Raw genomic sequence first — 20,245 nt, forward strand, 5'->3', positions numbered from 1 at the left:
CGCTTGCGGCGGCGCCCCGTGCCCGCCGCGGGGTTGAGGCGGCGGGGCCATGGCTGAGCTGAGCTGCGGCCGCCCCCTGCTCCTCCTCAGCTGCCTCTGCCTCTTCGCGCCCGTCCTCGGCAAGCCCGGAGCCGGCCCCGCCGGCCGCGCCGCTCACTCGGGTAAGGAGCTCGGCGGGGAGCCGGGAGAGGAGCGGGGTTTGGGGTTCCCGCTCGGGGCTGCAGCCCGGCTCTGGGCTGAGCTGCTCTGAGTGCGCGGTGTGGAGGGGAGCGCGTGCTACAAAGATCGGAGGAGCAAAATCGATGCTCCTTCAAGGAATTATTGAGCGGGAATGATTTCAAAGCGCTTTCTCCAGCTCACGGGAGCGCTGCTGGGGCTTCTGTCAAAAAGAGCAACGAGCCCGGAGTCGCAATCGCGGTGTTTCCAGGCGGAAGGGAAATTAGCGGAGGATAAAGTTGGCTCAAAGAAAAAGCCCTCAGTGTGTCTTAAGGGAACCCAATCGCAACCGCGCGTGCTGACTTTAAAACAAGAGGCCAACGCGATCTGTTAAAATGCGATTGAAAGGCATTTTCAGTGCATTACGGTGGGTGTTTCCCATCGTGGCAGAAGGTTCCGCTCCACGAGGTTGTGTTGCTGCTCGATGCAGCGTGAGGTGGCTGCGTGCAGGTGAAGCCCAGCTCTGGGACAAGCTGATGGCTTTAACTTCACCAGCAACTCATGTAGTGAGGGTAAAGCTGTTTTTCCCACCGTTTGTTCTAAAATAAAACTAAAGGTGCTGTTGCTGCCCTGTACTAAAATGTGGAGTGTGCTGAAATAATGACCTCGGTCGGAGTATGGTTTATGTACAGCTACGTTATTTCAGAGGCATTGCTTTGCACGCAGCACAGCGATCATCTTAAGGCACAGAAATGAATGGAGGATGTGACTTTGTTTCTGTCGTACTTGGAAGGGCCTGTGAAAGCGTGCTGTTTGCTTCAGTTGGTAGGTTGGCGCTGAACGGACCTTTTGCCCCGGATAATTCTGGTTGGACAGGAAAAAAAACCCCAAGAAGTAAAACTAAATCTGAAGTTCTGTGCCTCGCTGCGCACCTTAAGCTGGTGGGTGAGGTGTAAATGCACGAAGGGAGCCAGAAACTGCTGTGCTGTGCTGCGCTGCTCTGCCACTGTGTTTCCCTGCAAGCTCACTCACCCAAACCTTCCCTGCTCCATCTGATGGGGCCGTGGCTCTTCCTGACAGCTGCTCCCAAAGAGGATCGTGTGATGTATTTATTTATTTCCCCATATTTTCCTGTTTTTGTTTGCTTTGGAGATTCTCAAAACGCTCGCTCCCGTGATGCCCAACCCTCTGGGGTAGGTCTGTATGGAGTAAGCAGTTTGACTTGGAAGATTCGGTGTACTTTCTCTTCCTTTTGCTCCCAGCAGAGTGCAGGGGGCTGCCTGCCACCTCTGTGCTTTTGAGACTGACTGAATCCGTGGTGCAGATGTTGGGGAGAAGAGGTCTATTTCCTGCTGAACTGCAGGCTGCGTGACAGTATAGCACACTGTTCTGTCATTGTGGAATTTGTACGTGCACTTGTTAATACGAGCAGTAATTATCCCTTGATGCTAAGCTCTTAGGGGACGGTCTAGTTATACTTTCCAATTATCAAGCTGGAAACTTTGATCTTTTGAATTTGATCTGCGTTCTGCATGCGGATCTCGAGCCTTTGTTGATACTGGTTAGGGCTAAGCAGTATTGCAGTGTGAAATCTCTGGCAGTTTCATGTCTGCAATACATCACTTTGTTCTGCTGCTGGCTGGCACCATACTGCTGTGCTAAGGGAGAATGCAAACACAAATGCTCTGAGTGACTTGAAAACCCTGAAGTAAATGGAGGTACATGCAAGTTCCTGCAACACAAGTCTGTTACAGTTGTACCCTTAACCTCTGAGAAATCCAGATATCCTCTGACAAGATTGAAGACCGTGCAGAAACTGTAACTCGTGATCATTTTGAAGGCTAGGAGGGATTTGTGATTATGTTACATGTGTCTTCTGATTAATGAAGCAGTAGCAGGAGGTTCTCTGTCTCAACCTTTCGTTGTATTTTTTATTCTTTCTATTTTTAAGATCTGTGTAGTTAATATGGAATGTAATCTTGTTCTACTTTTTCCTGTCTGCTGCAATGGTACTGTGGCTCGCACTGTCACCTGCTCCCCAGCGTAGTCTGATGTGACTAGATCTGCTCAGGGAATCCAGAGGACAACCACCCACGCTCGGTATAGAAAATTCAGATTTTATAGGCAAGATGGAAATTTTATATCTATTTCCCTTGAAATGAACATTAGGTGGTTGTAGAAGGAGGTATGAACTGTTAGCACTGCACTTTTAGCCTTCGGAGTGCTTCCTTTGTTATAAATTATGTGAAAGGCTCTGAAAATTGGAGTGTTGTCTTCGTAAACATGCATGTGTACCCAAGCAGGTGTGCTGCCTCAGTGCAGCTCCCTGCTCTGCAGGCCAGCAGTTGGGTGGGCAGCAGTTTGTAATGGGCAGATCTGTGGATAGCAGGCTGTGTACTACTCCAGAGCACCATTAAATAAGCGAGTTTTAATTAGAAAATACGTAGGTATGGCCGTGATGATTACCCTTCGTAGTGTTCTTTCTCATTGAGTGATACTAAATAAGAAACCTGTGCCAGGGATTTAAATCTAAATTACAATATTAGACTTCTAAGAAGTCTCCTTCTCAAAAAGTGCCAAGTGGTGATCCAGTTGCTTCTGTTACTGATTGCGTTTCTTGCTTAATTTTTAGCCTTCTGTAACCCTGTCAGATGTATGCTTCCACTACGTCAGTGTTTTTACAGTAATCGATAGAGAAAAGCGAGTTCTCTTTGCGTACAAACGTTTGCCTGTGCTTTGCAGAATCCAAATCTTGTCCATCCAGCACTTTCTGATACGGTGAGCGTACTGTAGGTCTGAGTGTGGAGTGTCTGAAAACCTTGCTGTTAAGTGAGAAGGGCGCACAGCCCCATTTAGCTCAGCATAAGAGAAGCTGCATCTGCAAACTGCGTGTACCTGGAGGATGCTGTGTTGGTGCACGGGAGGTCATCTTACAGGAGCACAGAGATCGTGACAGCGCAACTCTGCCTCTGCATTGCTTCAAGGTCAATTAACACTCACAAATTGTTCACAGAATTTGGTAGCGTTGTAACTGTAAAGGGAAATGCAATTAACGGTCGTACAAAAATCAAGTATTTATGAAGCATTAGGCTGCAAGATACACAAAACTATTCATCATGGAGGAAATCGGGATATAGAAATGGAGAAATTAAGTTGTGTCTTCAGGAAGCCTTCTCTCTGATGTCAGTAATAAGCAGAACTTGGCAAATCCGTGTGCAGTTACAAACGGGAAAAAGCCCTTTGAGCTTAAATATCAGGAAGAATTCACCACAGTGGATCTGCTGCACTGTCCTGAACAGCAGTGCCCACCGAGGTGGGGAAATGCCCTTATGGTCGGGCTCTCGGAGCACAGCTGAAGCTGCCACTGCCGGCACAGTGCTGTGATGGGTGGGAGGAAACCAGAACTCGGGTGCTGTGGTTGTCTGGGCTGGTTGCAGCCGCAGGCAGGTGCATTTACTTCGGTGTTTCAGCTTTGTTGGCCACAGATGCAAGCCCTCAAACTGTCGATCAAGTTGTGAGTTCTGAAGTTCTGACAGGCAAACACGGTGCTGCCTGCCCTAACTACAGTTCTGTGCTCATAGGCAGTTCTGGATCTGCAGTTCACTGATTATTTGTGATAATAAACTTCCAATAGAGATCGCTTATATTGCTTTTAATTGATCCTTTTGTTTCCTGTATCTTCTTTTGTGAGAAAGGTTAAATACTCTTAGTCATTTTTCAGCATGCATCGTTCACTACTTTATTGACTTCTGTGGTGTACACTAAATTCACCTCCTTGCCAAGCAGAATAATATTAATCTTTTAAATCTCTCCTCGCGTGCATGTCTGCCTCTGGCTTTAATCTGTTTATGCCATTCTCCAGTGCTTCCCTATTTTCGATGCACCTTTTTTTAGATGGACACTGTTAGTGAGCACATCATTTCTGGAAAGGTCACGCCATGGCTTTATGTAATGATGTATTAAAAAGAGATGTTTATGAACATCTTTCTTTGGATTACTTTGCCCCTTGGTCTGGCTATAATAATTAAAAAGTCTTTCTTTTGCAGTAGTTCTGGTCAGTTGAAATCCCATCAGTGAGCAGCAGACCCCTTTTCTGAAGCAGGTGTTCTTGTGTTCTGGTGGTTTGTGTGACCTCTTTTCCAAAGCTCTTCCAAGCACTCTGTTCCCCTTGGTGAAGGGAGGAGACATTTAATTTGCTGTTCTTTGTAAACTGTACAAAGACTTTGGCTGCTGTAGGTCATCAGTCCATCTCCAGGCACTGAAACCAATCAAGTGACTAACTGCATACTATTACTTAAATTGAAAGGTACTTTCCAATCTGTAGAAAAATAGAGGACTTACTGGTAAACAGATTAGCACATGTACTTCAACTCCTCTTAGATAAGTCTTGAGTTTTAGAGGATTTCCATGGTTGCGTGGCACCTGGTAGATGTCGTGAGTTGAATGACATGAGTGCCTTTTGCCTTTGCTATTGTTAGTAGTAAAATTATCTTCGTTTCTTGAGCCATAGATATGCTGGCAGCACTGAGGTGCTGATACAGCCGGGTCATTTTATAGCATTCTGGCACAGCCTTGGCCATGCTTCTAGATGGAAGGGGATGAGAAACTTAATACTACCTAAGCACAGTTGCAGCTGTTTGGACACAGATGGATCTATTCATTAAAATCGCTGTTAATAAATCGCTGTTAATAAATTGCTTTTATTGTGCAGGCGTATCTGAACCTTCTTTTATCGCTAAGAGTGAAGACCGTTTGTTTAAACATTTATTTGAAGACTATCAAAGATGGGTTCGTCCAGTGGAGCACTTGAATGACACCATAAAAATCAAGTTTGGCCTTGCAATCTCTCAGCTAGTGGATGTGGTATGTACAGTAAACAAGCTTCTTTTGTTTGGTTTTTTATTTGTTTGTTTTCCCAAGAACTTATTCTCTTCAAACTCTTCTCAGATTGAATCCATTGGTTTTTCCAATTGGAGTTTTTCCTCCGCAGGATCATTGCTCCATCTTGTTTCCATAGGAAAAACAATAAGACCGCATGAAATACAGCCATGTGAAAAAAAAGGAAGAGAAAAAAGAGACACAGAAGGGGGAAAATACTGATTTTTAAGTGGTTAAATAATCTAAGGACATAAGTATTAAGTTTTAAAAGTTCTCCTCTAAATGTATTACCCAAGAGTGGAATGTTTTTAGAGGTGCTTTCAACCTTCTACATCACAAACTTGCAGCAACTGTAGCAGTTACAATGTGCCATGCAGTTTTCTTTTTTTAATAAAATGCATTTTATTTGTATAGGATGAGAAGAATCAACTGATGACAACAAATGTCTGGCTGAAACAGGTATGTGTAAAATAACAGTGAATTCGGAGGTTTTGTAGCTGCAAATCAGAAGTTGGAAGCAACGTTGCTAAATATTTGTTTGCCCAGATGCATTAGTTCTTATTTTACGTAGTGTCTTTATAGTACATCACTGGAAATGCCTGAAAGGATTAATCGTTATAAAATTCAGTTTAAAAAAATACATATATTATATGTTACTGCCTCAGTAAAACAAGTTTTATTTCAAGAAAAACGTGAAGGATTTGTGTAGTTTTTATGCATTTGTTTTAAGATATTTCTCGTCAGGTCTTTAGTGGATAACTACCACTAAAGTTTTCAATTTCCAAGTTGTATATACTTGCTATAAGAAGCTGATTTTCCTCATCTGTATATACTTGCTATAAGAAGCTGATTTTCCTCATCATAACATTTATTTATGGGCAAGAAGAAGCTACAGGCTTGATAATAACCCAAGTCTCATGCTAAACTTAGTGGCCAATATTAGCTTGGGAAATGCTTCTCACAAATCATTCTTAATTTAACTTAGAGAAGTGGTTGCAGACTCCAGTTATATTTACTAGCTTACTAAATTATTCTTATTTGGGCTATTTCTTCCTGGTTCTTTCCGTTCTCTTCTCCCCAATAGCTGTAAGTTCAGGCATTTATTCTCAGGATAACTTTATTACTACTTAGCAAGCATGGGATGGCAATGTGTTAGTGAGAAAAGTTTCTTCTCTCGTAGTAGTTTCTGCAGAATGTATCGCAGTCAAGTCAACTCAAATGAAATAAGAACTGACCTGAGTGTATTTACAATTCTCTCTGATGGCAAACACTCAGAAACTTGCATTTGTCCCTCTTGAGCTTTCAGTTCAAATATAAAATACTGTCTCTGTTTATAACACTTCTACTTGTGTAAACATGCCCTCAAAAAGATTTTTAATATTATGAGGTCTGTAGCAAAATATTGACAAATGGCCCTTATAATAAAAAACAATGCCAGTGTCATTAGTTGTCTGTTCAACAAATCCAGCGTTGCGTGTGAATTTCAGAACTTGTCAACTTACAGAATGTCAACTTACAGAAGTTCAACGTCAACTCACAGAAGTTGTGATGCATTTATTTACTTATTTTAAATTGCCTTTATATCTGTTTTTGTCTGATCACGTCCTGCTTAAATTAACTTCACTTTTATTATGATTTTTACATCTCTTGCATCTGCAGGAATGGGTAGATGTGAAACTACGGTGGAACCCTGAAGAATATGCTGGAATAACATCAATTCGTGTCCCATCGGATTCTATTTGGATTCCAGACATTGTGTTATATGACAAGTAAGATTTTAATCTTTTAATATAAAATACCTTTTCCTCTTTCTAATGTTACTCTCCAGGCTGCTTGTAGGAGAGTTCTTGAATGGACTGCGTGGGTACATTTAGAATTTGCATCCAGGTGCACATTGATTTTGTTGCTATGTTAGATGCAAGCTTTATTTTGCTACTGTGTCTTTTTTAGTCTCTTCAAAATGTTTATTTCCAGTTCTTCAAGTAAACTCTGTTATTTAGAAGACGACGTCTTGCACAGCCTTGGGTACAAACTACTAATGTAAAGGGAGTGTGCAGTGGGAGCAGACTAACTCATTCGTACTCTTGTAACTCATATTTAGGTTTGAAATGAAATGCACTCAACAGTAAGTTTGTTTTTTTCAAGAATTGATGGATCCCACAAGAAATAAGCTTTGAATGAACCTTTCTGATAATACAGGTGTGCATGGAGCACTTTTTACATTTCATGGCTTGCTGAGTCAAGAGAGGCTGATTATAATTTCAAGGCTGGAAGTGGAACACAAGTACTTATACTTTTTTTCCCCAATTATTATGATTTCTCCAGATGTTTGTACTGTTTAAAATGTTTGTGCTGTATTACCAATAGAAACAACAGGCTTTGGTCATGCTGCTTAAGGTCAGGATTTCTACAATCACTTGCTTGAATCATCAGGCCTGCCTTAAGCTGTACAGATCTTCTAATGGCTTGACAATGTTCTCTGCTTTTGTAAAGGTAATTAACTGTGTGAGATTCAGTTAAAAAAACAAAACAAAAAACCAACAACAGCAACAACAGAAACCACCCCATAAAAACCAAACAAACCCGTAAACCAACAAACCAAACAAAACTAAGAACCAAATACATGAAGTAAACTGAGCACAATACAATACAAAATTTTGGCAGTGAGAGGGGAGAAGGAAGGAGCAAACAGCTGAAATGACAATAACATATTCTCCATCATAATTGTATGTGGGTATCTCTTTTTCTTTCAGTGCAGATGGGCGTTTTGAGGGGACGTCTACTAAAACTGTGGTAAAATACGATGGCACCATTGCTTGGACTCCACCAGCTAATTATAAAAGTTCTTGTACTATCGATGTAACCTTCTTTCCCTTTGACCTCCAAAACTGCTCTATGAAGTTTGGTTCCTGGACTTACGATGGCTCCCAGGTTGATATAATTTTAGAAGATTACGATGTTGACAAAAGAGACTTTTTTGATAATGGAGAATGGGAGATAGTGACTGCAACAGGGAGCAAAGGAAATAGAACTGATGGATGTTGCTGGTATCCCTTTGTTACATATTCGTTTATAATTAGACGTTTGCCACTTTTTTACACGTTGTTTCTCATTATTCCTTGTATTGGACTTTCTTTTCTAACTGTCCTCGTCTTCTATCTTCCTTCAAACGAAGGTGAAAAAATTTCCCTTTGCACTTCAGTCCTGGTATCTTTGACTGTTTTTCTTCTTGTCATTGAAGAGATTATTCCTTCGTCTTCGAAAGTTATCCCACTTATAGGAGAATACTTGGTTTTTACTATGATATTTGTGACGCTGTCCATTGTGATTACTGTCTTTGCCATCAATATTCATCATCGTTCTTCATCTACGCACAATGCTATGGCGCCTTGGGTTCGCAAGATATTTCTTCACAAACTTCCCAAGCTGCTTTGCATGAGAAGTCACGTAGATAGATACTTTGCTCAGAAGGAGGAAACGGGAAATATGAATGGATCAGATTCGTCTAGGAACACCTTGGAAGCAGCTCTAGATTCTATCCGCTATATTACAAGGCATGTTATGAAGGAGAATGAAGTTCGTGAGGTGGGTGTATTAGTCATATTGAACTCATGTTTTTAGAAGTGGGAATTAAAAACCAAAGCATAACAACAACAAGTAATGGTTCGCTGTGTGGTCACGTTTCGTATGTGCTAGGTTTTCTAGTTTTTATACTTCACTGGAGGTCACATATCTGTGCTGGAAAGAAGTACAGGTATGCTGCAATACTGAGACAGCAGGCTGGTATAATACCATCCTTGGATTCCTGAAATACTTAGGCTTTCTTCTAGAAGCAAGTCCATGTTCTTGTCAATTAAGTATTTTCGGAGACACTGCTGTTACAAGAGCACACACAGTAACTGTTAGTACAGTGTCATTTTCATAATGAAAGAAGTAGGTATTTTTCATTTTAATACTGTACCTGAAGGCTAACTGAAAAATACATTCGATTTTCAAATCCAAAATGATTCTTGCCCTGCCTTTTCCTTTCACCTTTCAATTCCAAATACAAACAATTTTAAATTCCATACTTTATATTAGTCTAAATGCAGGTTGTCACCATAGATGAGTCATTTTGTGCTGAGATCAAGCATTGACTGGTTGACCTCTTGAGTGATCTCTTCTAGCCCTGTTATTATTTGCCTTTGACATCTTTTGTTGTAATTTAAAGGTTATTTTTCAGTCTGTACATTTGCACATTGAACTATCCTTAGTGTGGGTATTTACACTGTGCAGGTAAGATCATAGCAAATCAGTTTTCCTTCCTTGCTTTAAACTAGCATCGTGTGTATAGTTGCTGAGAGGTGTATGTACTCTTATGCTAGCCTTGGAGTAAACTAATTCCTCTAATGCAGCTCCTTAGGACTGTACTTTGATTTATCACCAGAAATTCAGACTGGATTTTGAGTACCTACTGTACCATTGAAATAGGTTTGTTGTATATACAGTGCAGAGTATACCCATGTATTGTATACCCAGCACAGAAAATAGTTTGCTCATAAATATATAGTTTTGAATAAATTGTGAGTAGATTTTCTTTCTCTTTATTAAATTACTTTATTCGATTGTATGTGGCAAGAAAATGGATAGGTATTTTGTTTTGTGGTTGCTGCAACTCTAAACATCAGAACTGAATATAGAGCTGGCTGGGGATTCACTTACATTTTGTTATTTGGCCTCTGGAAGGTGCAGGATTTAACTGTGGAAGGATTTTAGCCCTGGTTGTTGAAAATAAAGTCCACGCAGCTAGTGTTGGTGTGGCCTGGCCTCGCAGGATGCAGTAGGCCTGGGCAATGCAGATTGCTCCACTTCAAGTGAAAGATGCTTTGTTGGCAGAGTTTTAATTTGCTTGCATGATTATATCAGCTGTACTTGCAAAATTGTGTATAGATGTAGATAATCCTAAAAGGGAGACTGTCTTGAAAGCACTGTGAGTGTTCTTTGTAATGCGTAATTTGATGCTCTACTCAGTTGTCAGATTTTGTGTGTAACACAAGAGCTGCTGTCCTCTGTTCGTTGTTTGCAACTTGAGCTCCTGCTTGGGAATACTACTCCATGGTGAGGCTGTGGCATGAATCCTAAATTCTCCAGTATGTTATTAAATTGCATACTGATTTTCCCCTGGTGTAACTGAGGATGTTCAATGCTCATCAGGGTCAACTGCTCCACTAAAATTTAGTGTTTGGACTGTGTAGTTTACTAGTCTACGTAGAGATAAGCTTTTTCCTTCTCTGAGTCACAGTGTGATTTATTAATACATATATATATTAAAAAAGGAGGGGGTTATAACATTGACCTGATTGGGAGGGGGAGGAAAATGTGAAGTGATAAATTATTGCAGAGTCTGATGCTGTATTTTCCCCTGCTCTTGCACATACTGGACAGCTCTTATGTTCTTTGTTTTTTAGGTTGTTGAAGACTGGAAATTTATTGCTCAGGTGCTAGATCGAATGTTCTTATGGGCCTTCCTTCTGGTTTCAATAATTGGATCACTTGTGTTATTTATTCCTGTTATTCATAAATGGGCAAGTATAATAGTACCTGTGCATATAGGCAGTACAAATACATAAGATATTTTCGCATCCGTCTCCTGCTAACATGGTTCTAAAAAGGTTTTGTAGTGTTAAGTTTCCATGCATGCTCTTTGTAGGCACATTTCTGATAGGAAAAAGAAATAAAACACAAAACCTAAAAATTATGTTGCCGTTAAAGCATGACATGTAGGACTCTCAGAAGTCAATCTGCTTAGTGCCACTCTACCGAGATACTTCTAAATGTGGTCAGAATCAGAGACCTTTTCAAATACTTGCATGTGTGTGTTAGAAACAGTACATACTGACACCTACTGAGAAGTAGAAGGATTGAGATTTTTTAACAATATCACTGTAGTCTCATTAATAAGTTACTATGGCAAATATATATTCCTTACTACATTTTTGCAGATACTTGCACAATAGAGTTGCTTATTTCAATTTATTATATTATGGAGATGAGAACTTGTATCTACACAGTAAATGAAAGATCGTAATACAAACATCAGTTGAACTTCCTCCCTTTGCAGCATACAAAGAGAGAGATGTAACTGTCTTATGCCTTTATAAATATTCAGTGGAAATTGCTGCTAAACTTAAAATCTTGTTAATCCTACCATACTAACGTGACCGTGTGATATATTAAGCCTTAAAATGCTTATAGGATATGTGAGTATTGATTTCTCTGTGTCAGCTATAGCTCACACACGTATATTTATATTAAAAAGTATTTATTATATCACTAAAATATATTAATTATATAAGGTATGTTAATTCTTCAGATTAATTCCAGTGTTGCTAATTCTTAAAAGTTTTATTTCTGGATGAGACTCTAGAAGGGATAGTGTTTTTCCTTCACTTTGATTTTGCCAGTTTCTGTGTTATTTTATAGCACAGCTGTATCCCACAGGGCTGACGTGCAGCTTTTTAGGTCCCCTGTGCAGGGAAACGATGCCAACTAATCCTTGAAAACACTTGATGATTTTTTAGCAAGTTACAAATAATTCTGGTTGAAAAAGGAGTCACTCTTCCTATTCAGCTGTACAATTACATCTGGCATTAGTATTTTCTGCATTCCCATCATAATTTATTTTAAAAGTGGATTTGCAGTGATTATCTGATTTTTATCCATTAGTGTAATAACTTTCTCAGTATTACTAATGCATCAGAAACTGTGAAAGCTGCAGAGGTGCTTTGGACATCTGTTTTCCTTTCCAAATGCGTTGTTTCTCTTTATAGTCCTCCTCAGCTTTGAATTACTTACTGTGTCTACCCTTACCTGAAAAGAAAATGAGCCAAGGATATCAGCCATGGATCTTTTCAGCTCCCCTCCTGTCCCCTTGCTCAGTGATGTCTGAAGGCTGTCAGTTAAATCGTGAGGTGATTGGCAGCATGGCCAGTTGAGTTCCAGTCTTTATACTGGTAACTAACCATTTCTGCAAATGCATGAAATTCTTTCAGTCATCTCTATAACCATGATCATGATACCTGTGGGTGAAAAAGAGGTGCTGGAATCCTTGGGGTTTTCAGCTCATCCTCAGGTGTGTCTGAAATGAAATGATTTTTAATAGACTCCGAAGCATGGGCCTTTACTTGTGTAACTCCTTCCTGAATGTGCTGAGATGTAACTAATGCTGCTGCGTGTAGCTTTTGTCTCTTGGTCAAAATAAATGAAAGAAAATCTCAATTTTCAATAGATGGATTCTCTTTATTTTGACAAATGTTACCTCATTTGCTACCGCTATCTCTAAAACTTTTTCAGTTTGGTACAGAGAGAACAGTTTATATCTTTACAAAACATCTCATGACAGTATTTTTGTTGCATCGTTTATTCGAATTCTCAAGTTCATCTTCAGTTACTGATTTAAAAAAGAAGACATATACCCAAGACATAATTTTAGCATACTTTACAGGAGTGTTTTATATCTGCTTGCCTTCCCTTGTGATAAAACACCGTGCAGGATGTTTACTGCCATCATTATTACTCACCTTTTATTCTTTTCATAACAAACCTGCCCACGGACCTTCCTTCCCACAGTTTGAATTGTTTTATACTCTGGGTGGCAGTGTTCTGCATTGCAGCACTTGGTACGTGTTCTTCCAAAACCATTTCATCCTTATCAGGGCATCCATTAAATTAACATGAACTTATTTCCAGAAGATCCTCTCATGAACAGAAGGTACTTAGCACCATACAGCTCTGGTAGCCTGAAGCATTCAACCTGTCTCGATTCTCAGAACGTTTGTCCGCAACTTCTTTAATAGTTCCTATGAAGTTTAACGTACAGCCCACATCTTTTCCAGCTATTGTGAAAAAGAGCTGGCAAGCATAACACATATTACTCAGAGATGAAGTTTTAAAGTAACTTTTTTTCATGTTACTACATTTTTGATAAAGCGTTCTAGGTCAAGCAATGTTGAAGCCAAGAGAGAGACTTATTTTACTACTGAAACACACAGAAGAGCTATCAGGTGCCGGGGTAAGAGTGCAGAGTTTGGTTGGCACAAGTTTTATTGGATTTCACAGCATAACATTTTGAACTTCTACATGTCATCTCCGGTCATCAAAGGTTGTAAAAACAGTCCTGCTGTTCCCAGAATACATACCAGGATGAAAACCCATAGAAAAATACGATCAATTACCATGGCAACATATTTCCAGTCATCCTGAATCTGAAAAAGAAATATTAAGTAGGCATGTTTATTAGATAAATAACTAGCATTCGCAATTGGGAACATTTCATATAGTGTGCAAAGAATTTTTTTCAGCTTTCATATGTTTTCACTGATGTAATAATTAATCTTGAAGCAGCTTTGTTTGAATATGCTGTTTGTGCTAAACCAAGAGCTGCTTCAAATACAAAAAGTTGTTCACCAAGACACCAGAATTCATAGGATACTACCTCTCTTCTGTATGCCAGCGGTGCAAGTGAAAAGCTTTACGTTCTTAGGTGACCAACATTGGCCAGAACAGCTTACTGAAATGCACTACTCCTACTGATCTCTAAACAGTACGTTGCAGATGGATTGGTGCACAGTTATCTATGCGTTTGTTATTCATTTTGGAAGCAATGCTGAAATTTTGTTATGTTTTCACGCAAGGCACGTTGTCAATAGAGAGAATATTGTGCAAGAGAGCTGCTCCCCAGAACTACCTACATCTGAAGTTGCATGTATTTGTAATATAGCTTATGTAATTTACTTATACAAAACAGTGGCCTGTGTCGTCTTGTTGTTTGACTGTTCTTCAAAGCTGGAGCAATAGAATATATTCTTACCTCTTTTGCTTCATTCTGCATTTTCATATTTTCTGCAATGTATTTAACGCTTTCAATAGCATCTCTCATTTCTGGTGACAGAACTGAAAGTGAAAACAGAGGATCAACAGATTCAGAGCTGGAACTTCTTGTGAGATTGCCACTGAAGTCGGAGAACTTCATTCGTTGGTACTGGCAACAGCTGCATGCCATGTCTTGGCATACAAAGCCATCTTTGCAGCATTTGATTTCAGAGCCGTTGAAGCAATTTAAGTTTGAAAACTCAGAAGTGTAAAATGGCTTTGGTTTCTGATTATTGTCTTCATCGCTGGTCGGCCTTGTCATAAACATGATCCTGGGAAGTAAGTTCAAGAAGATAGTTCTCACCCACACAGGCATGGTGTGTGTCTTGGGTGTCCTGTAGTGCACGTTAAGTACAAATACCGTAATGACAATAGACAGAGTTACAAATATCATAGTGAAAAGGAGGTATTCCCCAATGAGTGGAATCACCAGGGAAGTAGAAGGTATGGTTTCAGTGATAACAAGGAGAAACACCGTTAAAGACAGAAGGACTGATATACAGAGCGTCACCTTTTCACCACAGTCTGAGGGCAAGTAGAAAACTAATACAGTCAGAAAAGAAATCAGAAGACACGGAATAATCATGTTGATAGTGTAAAATAAAGGTAGGCGCCTAATGTAAAGAGAGTAGGTGATGTCTGTGTAGATCTCTTCACAGCAGTTATATTTGATGTCATGTTTATACCCAGGAGCTTTAATAATGGCCCATTCTCCACTCTCCCAGTAATCTTTCAGGTTCATCGTAGAGCCAATTAAAACCAAGTCAATTTTGGCTTTATCGTAAGACCAGGAACCAAACTTCATGGTGCAGTTCTGATAGTCAAAGGGGAAGTAGGTTACATCTATTTTACATGAGCTTTTAAATATAGCTGGCGGTATCCAGGTCACATCACCTGTGTACTTCAGGAGGGCCTTTGTCTTGTCATCTACCTGGAAATCCCCAACAGCACTGCAAAGCAAATAAAAATAACGTCAGGATCCAACCGATCCAGCTAGTTTTATGTTGTCAGTTCAGCTATGTTAAATCTTCAATGTGGGTTATGGAAGCCAGCAATGGACGTGAAGCTGAACGGCTTATGCAGGACTATCAGTGCTCGCCATAAATGAGCACAGTTGAAATGACATGCACACTTTCCTGAATTTAGAGGGAATTTGTTATCCCTTCCCTTGTCAGCGGTGTTAGAAACAGTAGTGAAGCTGGGGTCTTGTGAAGGGAAAAAGTAAACCTCACTTTGGCCTGCCTCCCCTGTGCTTGCACCGCCAGGTTAGTCCCTGGCTGTGGCCAGCAACGCTCATGCAGATGGCATGTGAAAAAGTAGGCTTTTTCAGAAAGGTCACAGAATTTGTTGGTATTTATTAGTAGCAGCAATTCTTCCTGTAGAATCACAAGATGGTTTGGGTTGGAAGGGACCTTAAACTCCATCTAGGTCCAAGCCCCCGCCGTGGGGCTCAGACAACTTGCACTAGATCAGGTTGCTCATGGCCCCATTCAGCCTGGCCTGAGCACTTCCAAGGATGGGGCACCCACAGCTCCTCTGGGAAACCCACTCGAGCACCTCACTGCCGCCACTGTAAAGAACATCTTGCTTCCATCTCATGTAAATCTACCTTCTTTTAGTTTAGAACTGTTACGACTGAATTAAGAAGGCAGATACGCAGGAATCTTACTTGTTATATAAAACAATATCTGGCTTCCAGATCTGGCCAGAGGGCACTCGGATGAATTCAGCACCTCCATAATCCACTGGATTCCACTGAAGCTTGTAATCGTTCCAGATCTAATTATGGAAGAAATGAGTCAGTGCGTTAAGTTTGTGAAGAAAGGGAAATCCTGCAGGCTTACAGTCAACACGAGCACTGTGGGATCGCCTTTAGGGTTGCTCTATTTCAGATACCACCATGATCAGACGTTTCTTAATCACGTGTCTGGTGTCTGTGCAGGTCTAGGGGTGACTTAGTCCCCGTACCAGTGGATGAAACAAGGTGAAAAAAGAAAGGGGCTGTAGGACAGGAGTAATACACTTAAGTCTCAAAAAGCACTGTTAGACAGTGAAAACGGATTGATAGGTGTGAGAGCACTGAGGGACGGACCCAGGTGGATGAGTTAGAAGAAGCTGCAGGTGGCATTATTCAGGCAAGTAACATTAGTGCTCGTTAAAACCCAGCTTAGCCAAATCGATTGTTGAGATGGAGCTGCCTATTAAGTTGGTGAAGCCATCCACAACAGTAATTACACTTGTAACCTATGGAATTGCTTTTAAGCAAAGTCAGCGCCGTATGCCCTGCACGTTCAACCTTCCCTCTGCACGCGTTCCTATGTACCACGGCAACGTTCTGGGGCAACAGATGGTAGTGCAGGAGGGTTATGCCCGCGCCCGATGGCTCTCGCCCCGACCTGGGCGCTGGATTAAGCGCTGCTGCCTGCGCTGGTCGGGGCGCTCCCCGAAGTACCACCGCGCGCCGCTAGGGGGCAGCAGCGCGCCGGGCAGCGCGCTGGAAGGCGGCGGCGGCGGAGGGGGCGCCCCGCAGGCTCTGCGGGTCTACCCCCCTCCATCCCGCACCGCCCCGCCGGGCTCGGGGCGCGCTACTCACGTGCTTCAGCCACAGGTTGGTCTCCATGATCTGGTTGACTTCATCCTGTAAAACAGAAGCGTGTCGGGCGCGGCGCCGGCCATTCCTTCCCCCCCCTCCCCTCCTCTCCTCTTCCCGTAGGGACGGGCACTCACCACTTTGACCAGCTGGGACATGGACACCTCGAACTGGATGATGACGGGGTCCGAGATGTTCTTTACCGGGCGGACGAACTGGTTGTAGTTCTTGAAGAGCGCGGCGTACAGCCGGTGCTCGGGCTCCGAGCCGCCGCAGCCTGCGGGGCGGGATGGGGCGAGGCATTAGGGGTGTCCCGGTTATCCCGAGCAGCCCTTATTCACGTATCGTGACTATAAATGGCCAGGTGCATGCAAGGATGCTCGTTATTTTGTCATCCTGCCGGCCAGTGCTCCTCGGTGGGCGAGGAGCTGCGGTGCTGAACGCAGCAGGTGTTGTTTGTGCTCTTTGTGAGAGCCCTCACCTCCCCGAGTTCAAGGCTTTTTGGAATCAGTAATCTTTTAGATAACTCATTTTAAAGCTGAGTTATAACGACTTTTCCCAATATCCTGTCCCAAACTGGCAGCCTTTTAGGTGCCACCAGCAGTCAGGCACCTGCAGAGGTAAGGCACGCAGTTTGCAGCATGCATTCAGAGCTGTTTCATGTTATCTCTCTTTTCTAGTCCTTAATTACTCCACAGTACACAGAACCAAACCTTTACGTGGAAGGCGCTTTCTCTCCTCAACGTCAAAACAGCTTTTGTGTGCCTCACTTGGTGTGTTGAATCAGGATGACTTAATTAGCTCAGAAGGAAGAGTTAAAAGCAAAACAGCAACGAAAAACCCAACCAGGTAACGAAAGGGACTGTGGTAGGATTCCACACATTTCATCCCTTAGTTAGGAACAAGCTTCCACGCTTCTCAAAGCAATTGGCACCACAGCCACCTCCTGCTCACCTCTTCAGTTCCCTCCTCTACCAGCAACAGATAGACAAATTAAGGATCACTCACCTTGAAGGAGGATGCAAGCAGCAGCAGTTAAGAGGAGAGCGTGTGTGCTCTGCATGGTGCTGTGAATGAGAGGCTGCTGGAGCAGAGCAGAGCTGAGCTGAGCTGCTGGGATTGTACGAGCGTAGTGAGTGCGGGCAGCTCTGCTCCTGCGATGCGTGAAATGCCTGGGAGCAGCAGGGCCCTGGGCTCTGCGCAGTGTGCTCCTGTCAGCTTGGCTGTGCTGCCCCCTTCCCAGCCACCCAGCAGTCAGAGCGCTGAAAACAGAGTCAATTACAGACAAGATAGATACTGTGGGCAATGAGCGGTGTCCCGGCGTGGGTGATGCACAGAAGTCTGTGAAATGGGGTGTGAGTGAACCTCTAATTTGACAACGCTGAAGGTTTTTTCCATCGGCTGCTCCGCCGAATCCTTCTTTATGAGAATCTTGTGCTGTGTTGCCAGGAGAAGTCTAGTTAATTAAAATCTTACAATTGAATTGTGCCAAGATGGATATTGATATTTGGGACACCTGATTTAGCAGTGAGCTGTGATCTTGAGACCCGAATTTCCTATTATGCTGTTAATGCTGAAATTTTTTTCCTGGCTATGTCGCATCCGTGCAAGCACAAGTTGCCTGGCTGCAGCCTGGCTCTTCACTGCGAGAAAAGGATCTTGTATTTCCAAGGAGTAAATCAGCACATGCATAACTTGCCAGGACCAAAGCACGGTGTGATGGGATCGGGTAAGAGCAGCAGAGGTTTGAGTTGGAGGCCAAAAGTGTGGCCAAAGTGTTTCAGAGTAACTGTCTTTGGACGCTTCCTCTTTTCATGAGTTAAGAAGGTGGAATTTAGGAAAGGAGTAGGATTGCAGCCTGAGCCTGCAAAAACCTTTTGTTGAAAGCTTTTGGGAAAATGAGGTGAGGGAGAGTGGGGCTGAAGCTGAAGCTGAGGTGTAAGAGGTTGCCTTTTTTACTTCCCCAGGAATGTCTTACTGATGATGATCACCCCCTACCCACTTTCAGAGCCCCAGTGTTTGGCTTCCCTTTCAGTAAGGATGGTGGTTTGCAATGTGGCTCGTTCCCCATAGATCAGCTTCCTGTTAGATCATATATGTTGCCTCCCCTGGATGTTTTGGGTAACTGTGAGAGGGACCTGTGTGGGACGTGGGGCTGTACCTGCCAGGTGCTTCTCTCCCTGCTGCTGGGGAAGAACCCCATTTGGTGCTATGTTAAGAGGTAGCACCAGGAGAACGAGCATCAGGCTGGATCCAGCTGCTGTTGGCATGGAGCTTGTTTATCCTGTTTGCTCTATCTCTCAGAACATCATTCAGTGCATCCCCAGACACATGCTCTTAGGATAATTTCTGTAATTCTATTAGCTTTGAGGAAATAGGCTTTACTGTCCATTTGATTTTATTTCTTTTTTTTTTTTTTTCCAGAGAACACAGACGTTTGGTCTTGTAGCTTAACCCTTCATGGATACATTTCCTTGTCCTTTCTTCTCTTTTTGCCCTAATGATTTCCATGAATAAGCAGCATTCTAACTGGGATCTTTGTTTCTTTCTTTTCAGTCCCAACTAGAAATGAGCTAAAGCTTCAAAGACCAGATCGTAGCCTGTGTTCCCCAAAATTCAGGGTGGAGCAGTTTGAAAATGGCTGATCTACAGAGGCAGTGAAGAGCCACTGTATCTAGAAATTTTATACTGGAATTTCATTTATTTGCCAAGTTGCTGAAATTTCCATCTGTGTTTGAATGCTCAGGTGTTTTGTCTCTAACGCTGTGTGATGGAGCTCCTGGTGAAATCAGCTCAGGTTCATAGTAGGATTACTATATATCTCCTATGTCTAGGGAGGGTGATTTGATAGGAGCACGTCACCATGACTGCATTGCAGAACTACATAGAAGAAGGATTTTTATAGGCAAGGGAAAGCTCATCCACCTCAGAATATCCGCAAGAGCAAACTGCATTGCCTTTGCTTTTTAAAAACCATGTGTCACGTCATACCCCTACTTAGTGTGCTTCTCTGTTAAATTTGTCAAGATCAGATCACGATCAACTCCGGTGAAGAGGAAAAGATTGTTCTCCCACTCTACTCTGGGGTATTGGTGCTTCTGCTATTAAAAGCTTTCCGTGCTGGTCTTTGTTTGCTTCCACTGCAGAAACAATCTCAGATACACTCACCTGGAGGCAGATGGCACATATGTTCCTTTTTATTTTTTTTAGTGGAAAGCATTGCTGTGAAAACCTCGATTTGTTTGATGAACTCAAACCTTTTATTTGCATATAAATGCTTCTGTTTCTCCAGAAAATTTCTATTTTTGAAACTTCATCAAGGAATCAAAATGGAAAACCCTGTCATTGTCTGACAAGTTGAGCTGGGGTGGCTTTGTTATTACATAGTGGGAACTAGGGAAAATTATATTGCCTTACTTGTGATTAAAAAGGTGTAAGGTGAGGATGGCATATGGAAAGCACTGGAGCTCACCGTGTCATGAGTGAGGAGCTCTAGCTCTTAAGGGATGCTGCTGGGGCCAGGGGTGTGCATTTTGAAAGCTCTTTCTGCCTTGGTCAGGTCAGAGGCCTCCATTTGCCTGAGCTCTGTGGTGGCTGCCTACTGAGATGCCATATCATTCCTGAAACTTTTGTCTTTGCAAGAGATAATTCGTCCGAAGGAGCAGTTACAGAGGCAAATGTTGTCAGTCGTGACTAACTGTGAAGAGTAAG

The 20,245-nt window shown here is 42.3% G+C and overlaps 2 protein-coding genes across 4 annotated transcripts; one reads left to right on the forward strand and one right to left on the reverse strand.

The window, feature by feature from the left end:
* The first annotated feature begins 92 nt into the window (after positions 1-92).
* LOC136046783 (neuronal acetylcholine receptor subunit alpha-5) lies at positions 93-10,942 on the forward strand. 3 transcript variants are annotated; one of them, XM_065733527.1, is made up of 6 exons: positions 93-161; positions 4,868-5,019; positions 5,449-5,493; positions 6,694-6,803; positions 7,788-8,619; positions 10,482-10,942. In XM_065733527.1, exons 3-6 carry the CDS (start codon positions 5,467-5,469, stop codon positions 10,641-10,643), a joined length of 1,131 nt encoding a protein of 376 aa, XP_065589599.1. In that variant the 5' UTR covers positions 93-161; positions 4,868-5,019; positions 5,449-5,466; the 3' UTR covers positions 10,644-10,942. The 3 variants fall into 3 exon arrangements, with proteins under 3 accessions (XP_065589599.1, XP_065589598.1, XP_065589597.1); XM_065733526.1 differs by lacking the exons at positions 93-161; positions 4,868-5,019; positions 5,449-5,493 and having other exon boundaries at positions 6,725-6,803; positions 7,793-8,619; XM_065733525.1 differs by lacking the exons at positions 93-161; positions 4,868-5,019; positions 5,449-5,493; positions 6,694-6,803 and adding an exon at positions 7,028-7,159.
* A 2,201-nt stretch (positions 10,943-13,143) lies between these two features.
* On the reverse strand, positions 13,144-17,597 carry CHRNA3 (cholinergic receptor nicotinic alpha 3 subunit). Its single transcript, XM_065733524.1, has 6 exons — positions 17,543-17,597; positions 16,672-16,811; positions 16,538-16,582; positions 15,614-15,723; positions 13,883-14,894; positions 13,144-13,277 (listed from the first exon to the last, which is right to left on the reverse strand). The coding sequence occupies exons 1-6, from the start codon at positions 17,595-17,597 to the stop codon at positions 13,149-13,151; spliced, it is 1,491 nt and encodes a 496-aa protein (XP_065589596.1). The 3' UTR covers positions 13,144-13,148.
* Positions 17,598-20,245: the final 2,648 nt, after the last annotated feature.

Source organism: Cyrtonyx montezumae, unplaced genomic scaffold (assembly GCF_038088225.1).
Source record: "Cyrtonyx montezumae isolate F1298 unplaced genomic scaffold, pur_monq_1.0 scaffold_17, whole genome shotgun sequence".
NCBI lineage: Eukaryota > Metazoa > Chordata > Aves > Galliformes > Odontophoridae > Cyrtonyx > Cyrtonyx montezumae.

Bases quoted from the DNA above. Each gene is read 5' to 3' on its own strand.
- LOC136046783 (XM_065733527.1), top strand. From the start codon at position 5,467: ATGACAACAAATGTCTGGCTGAAACAG. The intron at 5,494-6,693 runs GTATGTGTAAAA...TTGCATCTGCAG, and splicing joins CAAATGTCTGGCTGAAACAG to GAATGGGTAGATGTGAAACT. The intron at 6,804-7,787 runs GTAAGATTTTAA...TTTTTCTTTCAG, and splicing joins GACATTGTGTTATATGACAA to TGCAGATGGGCGTTTTGAGG.
- CHRNA3 (XM_065733524.1), bottom strand. From the start codon at position 17,597: ATGCAGAGCACACACGCTCTCCTCTTAACTGCTGCTGCTTGCATCCTC. The intron at 16,812-17,542 runs GTGAGTGATCCT...CCCGCCCCGCAG, and splicing joins TGCTTGCATCCTCCTTCAAG to GCTGCGGCGGCTCGGAGCCC. The intron at 15,724-16,537 runs GTGAGTAGCGCG...TTCCATAATTAG, and splicing joins CCAACCTGTGGCTGAAGCAC to ATCTGGAACGATTACAAGCT.